General features: G+C 52.9%; 1 protein-coding gene across 3 annotated transcripts; it reads right to left on the bottom strand.

The window, feature by feature from the left end:
* Positions 1 to 586: 586 nt before the first annotated feature.
* LOC119337741 lies at positions 587 to 4,466 on the bottom strand. Of its 3 annotated transcripts, none has more exons than XM_037609918.1 (4): positions 3,391 to 4,466; positions 2,868 to 2,912; positions 2,648 to 2,780; positions 587 to 1,355 (listed from the first exon to the last, which is right to left on the bottom strand). In XM_037609918.1, the coding sequence occupies exons 1-4, from the start codon at positions 3,448 to 3,450 to the stop codon at positions 1,351 to 1,353; spliced, it is 243 nt and encodes an 80-aa protein (XP_037465815.1). In that variant the 5' UTR covers positions 3,451 to 4,466; the 3' UTR covers positions 587 to 1,350. The 3 variants fall into 3 exon arrangements, with proteins under 3 accessions (XP_037465815.1, XP_037465813.1, XP_037465814.1); XM_037609916.1 differs by having other exon boundaries at positions 587 to 1,042; positions 3,391 to 4,464; XM_037609917.1 differs by having other exon boundaries at positions 587 to 1,033; positions 3,391 to 4,462.
* Positions 4,467 to 10,305: the final 5,839 nt, after the last annotated feature.

Genomic DNA, 10,305 nt, shown 5'->3' with positions numbered 1-10,305 from the left:
CCCCTGTCTTCGCCATTGTGCACGCGTTTGAGAGATGAAGCGGAAGGCATGGATGTTGAGAGGGGGACGTTGGATATATAATTAATGTGGGTGTATTAGCTATATATGTTAATCCTATATAGAGATGTATAGATTGATCGATGTGGACATGGGAAAGAGGCTGAGACCTCAGTGGATATATCGATTGATCGGTTTGTGTGGAAAACTATGAAAGACCTAGCTATAGACACACATACATAGAGGAACATTGATCGTTGCGCATGCATGCGTGAGAGATAAAGAATACCCGATATGATGGAGAGGGGGATGTGTGTGGGTGTGTGCCTTCATGGGAGACCGACCTGAAGAAAAAGATTGCATGTGTGCGATGGATAATGCCAACTGGTAGTGTGTGTGCATGCATGCATGAGAGAAACACTAAAGGAATTAGCTACTTTGCCATCTGCCACGGCAGACGGCAAAGGCAGAACGGCGGACGGCAAATCTCCTTCTTTGCCATCTCTGTCATTGATTTACAGTATGTTCAGCAATTCATATTCATATGTATAGCCCATGCATATATCACAAATATCTAACACAGACCACAGGAAAAAAAGAACATCATAAGATCATCCATAAAGACATATATATCGTACAACTTGTATCACAAAGTAAGACGAGATCACACAAGTGTCGACAAATAAGATCACAAAGGTTGGCCTCCACATAACACAAAACTTAGGTGAGCATCATGGGATCTAGCAGCAACAACACCTAACCTACTAGATGGACACTGCAGTCCAGACCCAACTCCACAAGCACACTACATACTGATTTGCGACCGCGACGGTGATGCAACCACCACAACCAAAATTAAAAAGGCAAGGGAGGTGGGTGGTCCAGGTTGTTGTCTCCACGCCGCCTGTGTTTTCCATCTCTAAATGCCAAAAGGTCCAGGTTGTGGTCATCAGCCTTCTTCATGCCATCAGCATGATCACCATTGCCTTCCGCACCCCGTCATCATCAGGCTGATTTGCTGCTGCTGCTCGTCCTCCTACTCCATTTGCATGGACAAGAGCAAGTTAGTTGAATGGCATGCACGATAAAACTGCAAGGCATATATATTCATCTACATTAATTGTACTACAGTACATATTTTGCATGGATGGGTTTGACTTCAACAGAGACTGAAGGAAGAGCATTTTCCCCTCCCAATCCAAAACCTGTTGTACAAGTACTACTCCAAGAGAAGGAACTGTGGTACAACAAGAGGCGCTCCAAATCAAACTAAATCTCAGTTTCTTTATTTACTAGCTTCTCTTTCTTTCATTCATTTCCATCACCAACACCTTGGCTCGAGTTCTCTTTCTTTCACACTGCCAAAGGAATTCAGTTAGGAGTAACACTAAGTGAATCAAATTTGCAGATGATGTACTGAAAAGGGTGTTGTTTCTTGACAAGAAAAGGCAGAATTGATGTATTGAAAAGGGTGTTGTTTCTGAAACAATTGTCATATTATGAGTTCACCTAAGGAAATTAGGCTGGTTTCTGAAAGTTCAAATAAGGTGCACAAAGCCTTAAGGTTCAAATAACATGACCATGACAGCAAAAGTAATATTGACATGGAGTAAACATTAGCACTAATTGAAATGAGTAAACACTAGCAATATTAACAGAATTAAACACTGGCAATATTAATAGGAGTAAATAGAAATATTAGTACAAGTGCCATAGTACTGCAAGTGCTAAATCTGATTTGGTCTTTTTGTAAGCTTTTACTCCTACACTACTGCTAATTAAATGAAGAAGATCTTGAACTAATGTAGGAGAAGAGAAAAAGGAGTGAGAAGCAAGAATTCAGTTAATTTTAATTAACTGGAAAAGGATTTAGTTAATTTTTACTCCTACACCAAATCTGGAATACTCCTACAGATCAGTACATTATTTAACAATGGAGAATGAAAACTGAACTCAGTCATTACTCATTAATACAACTTTTTGGTAGCAAAGTAGATTGACAGCTTAACTACTCAAGCAGCGATACAAATGGGAAAATGGGGCTAAGGGATGAATATGATGGAGTATATATTGATTATATGGCTACTGGAGTTGATAAGACTTCAAGCAGAGGAACAAAAGCCTCTAAATATAGCACTAGTAAGAAAAGCCTGACTGGTAGTGACACTGGAACTAGTAATGTGAGAAAGTAAAGGTCTAGCTAGTGGTTTGTATGAACCACTCCATTTAGATTTGTGTAGATTCATTTAGTTGAACAACATAAAAGCAAAATGGAGTAGTTCGACTACACAAAATGAAATACACAAGGCCGCAGCAAGAACGCAACTCACTTCAACTAAACTAAACTAAACTTATTTAGCTACTAAAGAAATAAGCAGCGACTGAAGCAACTAAACTGCAGTTATAAGGAGGAGTAGCAAGCAGTGACTAAAACTGCAGATACGTCAAGGTTAACATTGACAAACTACTGCAACTTTTCCTTATTACTCCAGCAAAACTACTGGAAAACTAACTGAATCTTTTCACTTGAATCAACTACTGCAACCAAATTCAGTGAATTAAGTATGCAAAGATACAAGTACTACCATCAGAGAGAAACTACTGCAACCAAACTGAATTAAGTATGCAGAGATACAGGAGAACAACTAACTGAATCTTTTCACTGAATTAAGTGTGGGCGAGGAACGTCTCCTGCACCCTCCGGGGAAGAAGAGGCGAGTGCAGCTGGCTCCTACCTCGTGCACCAGCCCCGCACGAACGCCGCACCAGCTCAAGACGCTCATCTGCCATTGCAGCCAGCAAGATCAAAAACATGTTGTCGTCAGAAAAAAAGAGGTATCTCAATCCAATGGGAATATGGGATCACTTACTCTGTTAACATAATGTGTGTTCCTTGTACTCCTTGCTTCTTTTCCCTGACACAAGCAAACCAAATGAAATGAGATCTTATTTATTTACAATCAAATCAAAATAAGGAAGCAAGGAAAGGTGAAGATGGGCTGCACTTTATTTTACTTCATTTCATTTCAGACAAGCAAACCAAAAGTAAGTTTATTTTTGTCATTGGATTGATGAATTGCAGCAACAGGGGTCCTCTCGTGTAAATTAACATGAAGAGAAGATGAAACTAACTGGATTATTATCCTGGAGTACCAATTTCCTGACCATACTAGTCTTGCACATATTTAAACAAGCTAGGCAATTTGACTCGACGGTGTATACAAACAACAAGGAAGTGTTCATATAGCTAATTTAGGTGGAAACAAAATCACAGGATAGCTTAAAGCTAGCCACCATGGTACCTCTCTCTCACACACACAGCAAAGCAAACTCCAAACTGAAATGCAGTTCTCACAAAAGAAAAAGAGAGGGAGGATGGCAAGTGAGGCTCACCATTGCATTGCAGTTGAAGTAGGACTCGCTAGTGATTTTGAATCGGCGCCCACACCACATGGTGCTCAGTCTCCTACTGCCACCGTATGGTCTCGAGCTGGGTGAGCTCGGCCTCCACCGCCCCCGTGTCGCACTGTGGTCTGCTGCCGGACGGCGAGCACCCGGCAGCCCAGGAAGCTCACACCGGCGTACGGGCTCGGCGGTCTGACAAAAAGTCACGAGAACAGAAGCAAATTCATAGCCTGGCAGCTCCCAGCGAGTTCAGATAGCTGAATTTATTCAGTTGCCTGTAGAGGAAGCTCTTGTCATGGAGGCTGACGAGGAGCGTGGACGACCGGAGCTGCCCCCCGCCACCGCCACCGTCTCGCCGAGCTCCCGCTCCCGCACCACGATCTCCACCCTGGCCTCCTTCTCCCACTGCTCCAACATGGATTGAGCACCGCTGTCCACGGATCGAGCACCGCCGCCCACGAATCGAGCACCGCCGCCACGAATCGATCACCCCGGCTACTAAAAATGTCGCCTTTGACCGACGAGAGGGAGGAGCGGCCGGCCGGAGGAGGGGATTGGGACGGGGAGAGCTGGAAGCTCGGTGGTGGTGCGGCGGCATCCTGGTGGCGCTGGGTGGCGTGGTTGCCGGAGGAAGGAGGCGATTGGGACAGGGAGAGCGGGAAGCTAGGTGGTGGTGCGGCGGCGTGCTGGTGGCGCTGGGTGGCGTGGTCGTCGAAGGAAGAGGCACCCTGGCGCGCGTGGGTGGCGTCGATGTCAGCGCGGGCGGCGAAGGCACGGGAGGCGAGGTCTGCGGCGCGTCGCTCGAGGAGGAGGCAGCGCCGCTCGAGGCGGCGGGCGGCGGCGGCCTTGGCGGCGAGGAGGCGAGACTCTCCTGGGCGAGGAGAGAAACCGGTCAGTGGAGATGGTGAGCAGGGATAGGTGACCACCGGGAGGAGAGCTGGGCGGTGGGGAACGGCGGGGATCGCCGAAATCTGGCGGCAGCGTGGGGTGGAGAAAGGGGATCGAGGAAGACGAGAGAGATGGGATCCAATGTGGGTGTGTGTGCGCGTGGGTTGGGTGTGTGTGCATCGTGGGTGGGGCCCGAGGCTGTGTGGGTCGTGGGTGGGTGTGTGCCGGGGGCGGCCGTTAGATACGTTAGGTTATTTTCTTTGTCATCTTCTTTTGGGCTCTTTGTCGTCCGCTAGCAGACGGCAAAGAAAGTGGCCGTTAGTTTTTTCGTTAGTGGGTGCCACCTTCCTCTTTGCCGTCAGCCAGCGGACGGCAAAGATTCTTTGCCATCAGCCAGCGGACGGCAAAGAAATGGCAGATGGCAAAGACCTTCTTTGTCGTCTGCCATTTGTTTGCCGTCAGCTTCTTGGTAGCTGATGGCAAAGACCTTCTTTGCCGTCCGCTAGCTGACGGCAAAGAATTGGCAGACGGCAAATTCCCTGATTCCAGTAGTGAAAGTTAGTGGTACAATTATAAAGAGAAGACAACTGTGTCGGATTGTGGGTTCCGGCAGACCCTTGAGATTTGAACTCTGGGGTGCACGCGAAGATCTCTCCCTCACCAACTCGCGTCTTGAAGCCTCGCACGGAATCTAGGCTGCACGATGAACAACACAAGGGACGCAAGGTTTATACTGGTTCAGGCCACCATGGTGGTGTAATACCCTACTCCAGTGTGTGGTGTGGTGGATTGCCTCTGGGGCTGATGAAGAACAGTACAAGGGAAGAACAGCCTCGCGAGGGATCTTCTTGTGGTGGTGTTGTCTCTTGGGGAGGATTGGATCTGGATCCCCTTCTACTATGGGGGATATCCCTATTTATAGAGCGAGGCCCTAGTTCTCTTCCCAAATATTGAGCGGGAAGGGCGCCAACAATTGGCCATTTTGAAGGGGAACATCTAGTACTCTTATCCTGACTAAAGTTGGTCTTCGACTGCCAAAGACTCTGATGATGACGCCGTCTTGGGCTCCACGGTGACCTCCATCCTGCCGCCCTGCTAGTCTTGGTCTTGTTGCACCGAAATGGTAGCCTTTGCCTGATGCCTTGGCCTGCGCTTGCTCCCTTTGCACCAAAGGGGAAACAAGGACACTGCGCGGGCCGGCGCCTGCCTGGCGCCCGCCTGGCCTCGATCGTCATGGCTTGCGTCATGGGCACCTCGCGAGGTACCCCTGCCTTGATCTCTCCGCCTCCTCATGAGCCAGCCTGATGAGGCCGTTCCTGAGGAAGCTTCCTGTCGTCCGCCCCGCGAGGCTTGGCCCCTCGCGAAGGTCTTGAGCTTGAGCTGATGAAGGTGGGCCGCACTAGGCCATTTCTTGAGCCACACCGCAGGCAGGCAAGTCTGGGGACCCCCGTTCCCAGAAAGCCGACAATAGCCCCCGGGCCCAAGGCGCGCCTGGACTTGGCTTAGCAGAGAAGCAAAGGGGCAAGTGCGAAGCGCCGCGGGCCCCAACAGCCTGCGGCCTTGGGCGACGCGTGGTGGTTGATTGGAAGTGGGCGTCTTCGCTTCCCCATGACGCCTCGGCAACCGTTCTACAAGAAAAGTCCCTGCATGCAAAATGAGTCATGATTGCCTGTGATCATGGAGGCCGATGGTTGGCCTCCTCCGGATATAAGTACGGAACGACACGAGCCTCTCCAACCCGTCTTTCCTTGCTCCACCTCCTCTTCTTCACCTCCCCCCTTTGGTTCGTCATGTCCCATGGCGCTCACGAAGAGGTTTTCGGTCGCGGAGAAGGGGAAGGCCTGCCGGGATGGGCCTGACTCTCCCCCAGCCAAGCGCGGTCGGGGCCGTCCCCGCAAGCATCCCGCGACTCCCGCGAAGACCACCCGAGGCCTCGGTGGAGGCCGCTTGATCAGCAGGGAGAGAGGCACCAAGGCTGCGCGGCCTCCCCGCCCTCGATTCCGCTCCGTGGAGGTGATGCTAGAGTTCATCGTCTGGCCGGAGGATCCGACCGGTACTTGGCTTCAGCTTCCTCGCTTCTTTGCCAGCGAGCTGCCAGCTTGTGCCATGAACGGGCTATGGCTCCAGGCGGATGGCTGCTGCAGCAGGGCCTCTTGGGTGGCGGTAGAAGTTTCCGTTGCTGGGAACGTGGCGCTGACTCGGGGCTGGCAGATGTTCGCCCGCGTGCGTGGCCTTGGTTAGTGATGCACTCTCCACTTCAAGTTTGATGGCGATGCCACCCTCTTCATGAGGGTGTTTGGCGGAGATGGCCGCCGTGCTGGGTGCTGCCCCGAAGGTGACGATGACGGCTGGCTGGCCATCCTTGGCGGTGGCAGCGGCGAAGATGAGGTTGGGTGCGTGCCCTTCGGAGCCCGCAGCTCCCCAAGCTTCGGCGACTCCTCTTCTGACGGCAGCTCCTCCAGCGGCGGCCGTGACCAGCCACCGCACCATCGTGCTCGCTTCGAGGGGGGAGGTGGATCATCCCACCGCCGCTCCCAGGTGAAGCGTGAAGGGGAGACCGCTTGAGCTCCAAAGGGTGGCGCATATCTTCTTCTTTGGACTGTAGCCGGTCGAGACGCGCCTATTTTGTTTCACCTGCATAGAGGGATATGTATGGAGCCCCGCGGGGGCGTTCTAGACTATTGCTTTTAATTATCATGTTGTCCTTGTTATTCATGTGATGTGCTATGGTGTCGCGTGCTTATGTGTAGGAACAACTTAGCTCAGTAGGAGGGCTTGTAGCGGCGTTAGCCTCGGGGACCCCGGCCAGAGGCCATGCCATGGGTCGCGGATCCTGCAAAAGAAACTTTCCGGAGGGTTAGGTTTCAATCCCCGGCCGCTGGGGTGGCCAGCTCAGGCCTGACGTTCGCGTCGTGATGCCCGTGGGGTATTGACTGGGAGGAGCGCTCCCGCAGCGAACTTAGGTCGAGGGACCTCACGAAATTAAACCAAGCCACGCTCGCGAGGATGCCCGCGCATCCTCCCTCGCGAGGGTTGCGAAAGGAAAGCAGTTTCGAGCGAAAGGCAAAAACGAAAACACGGGCTGGGCGCCGCACAACACTGAAAGCAACTCCAACTAAAGCTTCAAACAAAGAAGAACTAACCAACTGCAGAAAGCAAATGAAAAGCCGCGTCCGGCACCTAATCTAGTCTTCGACGTCTTCTCACCAGCGCGGAGCTAAGTGCTGCCACTAGGCATGGGCGGGAGCCCCCGAGGCCCAGGGGCGGCACTCTGGAGACTCCGGGGCATGTACAACCCCACTCATTATTACGTGAGAGTGTCATGGGCGGCGAGCTTCACAGGCATTGGACTTCTTCATAGGCACCGGGCCTTTTCCAAAGAGGCAAACTTCACAAGCATTGGCCTTCTTCATAGGCACCAGGCCTTTTCCAAAACAGCAAGCTTCACAGGCATTGGCCTTCTTCACATGCACCGGGCCTTTTCCAAAACGGTAAGCTTCACAGGCATTGGTCTTCTTCACAGGCACCGTGCCTTTTCCAAAACAACAAGCTTCACAGGCATTGGCCTTCTTCACAGGCACCGGGCCTTTTCCAAAACGGCAAGCTTCACAGGCATTGGCCTTCTTCACAGGCACCGGGCCTTTTCCAAAACGGCAAGCTTCACAGGCATTGGCCTTATTCACAGGCACCGAGCCTTTTCCAAAACGGCAAGCTTCACAGGCATTGGCCTTCTTCACAGGCACCGGGCCTTGCTCAGGGGTAGAACCTCCGGAGGTGTTGAATGTTCCATGCGTTCAGGATGGGCACCCCCTCCTGGGTCTCCAAGCGCGCGGAGCCTGGCCTGGAAACATGAACAACCTTGAGCGGGCCCTCCCACATGGGAGAGAGCTTGTGCAGCCCTTCCCTGGAGAGAACCCGCCTGAGCACGAGGTCCCCTACCTCAAGGGTCCTGGGGCGGATGTTGCGGCAGTGGTACCGTCGCAACGCCTGTTGATATCTTGCCGCTCACAGCGTGGCCTCCCGGCGGTGTTCCTCCCCCAGCACGAGATCCATCCTCCGCATGGCGTCCTGTTGCGACTCGTTGAACACCAGGACCCACGTGGAGCGACGCTTAACCTCATGAGGGAGGACAGCTTCAGCTCCATAGACGAGGAAGAATGGAGTTTCTCCAGTTGACTTGGTTGCGGTCGTGCAGATAGACCACAACACAGACTGGAGCTCGTCGTACCAGCCCCTGCCGCAGGCCTCCAGCTTCTTCTTGAAGGTCCTGGTCTTGAGGCCCTTCAGGACCTCAGCGTTGGCTCGCTCAGCCTGGCCATTGCTCCGAGGATGTGCCACTGAAGCGTAGCATATCTGCGTTCCAAGATTAGCACAATATGTTTTAAAGAGATTGCTGGTGAACTGCGAACCGTTGTCGGTGATGATGCGGTTAGGCACCCCGAATCGGCTCACGAGGCCCTTGATGAACTTGACTGCGGAGCCTATTGGGATGGTGCGAACAACTTCCACCTCAGCCCACTTGGTGAATTTGTCGATGGCGATGTAGAGGTAGCGATAGCCCCTGGCGCCCGAGGAAACGGGCCCAAAATGTCCAGCCCCCAAACCGCGAATGGCCATGAGAGAGGTCTGGTCTGCAGGCCCTGAGCCGGCTGATGGATCTGCTTGGCGTGGAATTGGCAGGCTTCACAGTCCTTCACCAGCTCGACAGTGTCATTGACTGCTGTGGGCCAATAGAACCCACTGTGGAACTTCTTGCCAACGAGGGTTCGTGATGATGAGTGGTGCCCACAGTCTCCATCGTGTATGTCTGCCAACAGCTCCTTCCCCTACTCCCTGGAAATGCATCATAGGGACACGTCATTCGGCCGCTTTCGGTAAAGCTCTCCATCTTGAATGTAGTATGCCGTGGCTTGCCGCGCCATGTGTTCTGCGTCTTCCTCCTTCTCCGGCAGAGTCGCTTCCGTTAGGTAGCTTTTGAGCTCCATGGTCCAACACCCCTCCCGAGGCTCCAGCACCAGGAGTAAGCGTGCTCCCGAGGTCGGTCCACAGGCCGGGGCTCCCGAGGCAGGCGGTTGGGGGAGCTCCACCTGAGGTTGCGCCTCGCCCGATGGCGGTGGCATCGCCAAGGGCTTAAAGAGCCTCTCTTCGAAGACTCCGGGCTCCTGAGGCAGCCGTCTGGATGCCCTCTTCGTGATGTCATCAGCCTCATGGTTGGTGCCTCGCGGCACATGCTGCAACTCCAAACCCCAAAATTGCTTCTCAACTTTGCGAATCTCTGCTAGATAAGCCTCCATCAGCTCGTCTTTCGGCTCGTACACCTTGTTTGAGAAGTTGACAAGGAGTTGGGAATCGCCCTTGATGACGAGGCGCTTCACCCCCAGGGCCACCGCAGCTTTCAGGCCTGCTATCAGCCCCTCGTACTCCGCTATATTGTTGGACACCTTTTCCCCATGCTGGAAGCAGAGTTGCACGACGTAGTAGAGCTTGTCCTGAGTGGGGGATATGAGCACCGCACCGGCCCCTGCGCCATGTCATGAGAAGGCTCCATCGAAGTACATAACCCAGCCGTCCAGCGCTTCACTCCCTGGGGAAAGCGAACGGTCCTCGCCTGCCTCAAGCCCCGGCGCCTCAGTCCATTCCGCTACGAAATCTACAAGTGCAGCTCCCTTAACGACCCTAGTTGTGCTGAACTCCAACTGAAACGCTTGTAGTTCGATGTTCCATTCGGTGACCGTTCCGGCTGAGTTGGGACTCCTGAGCACCCTTTCCAACGGGTATGCTAAGACGACCTTGATTGGATGGCCCTGGAAGTAGTGTTGCAGCTTCCGAGAGGCCACTAACAACACGAGTAGGAGCTTATGAGGCATGGGGTACCGCGCCCTGGCGTCCCTCAGCACCGTGCTGATGAAATACACAGGGTGCTCGACGAGGGCGGGCGTAGCGATAGAGTCTGCACCCTCTGGGGAGCCGAGCGTCTCCTGGGGCGCGAGAGCCCCCAGCTCTTGACAAACCTGT

Source organism: Triticum dicoccoides, chromosome 7B (assembly GCF_002162155.2).
Source record: "Triticum dicoccoides isolate Atlit2015 ecotype Zavitan chromosome 7B, WEW_v2.0, whole genome shotgun sequence".
In the NCBI taxonomy this organism is placed as follows: domain Eukaryota; kingdom Viridiplantae; phylum Streptophyta; class Magnoliopsida; order Poales; family Poaceae; genus Triticum; species Triticum dicoccoides.
Note: the sequence above shows the minus strand (reverse complement) of the source record. Positions and strands in the feature narration are given on the sequence as shown.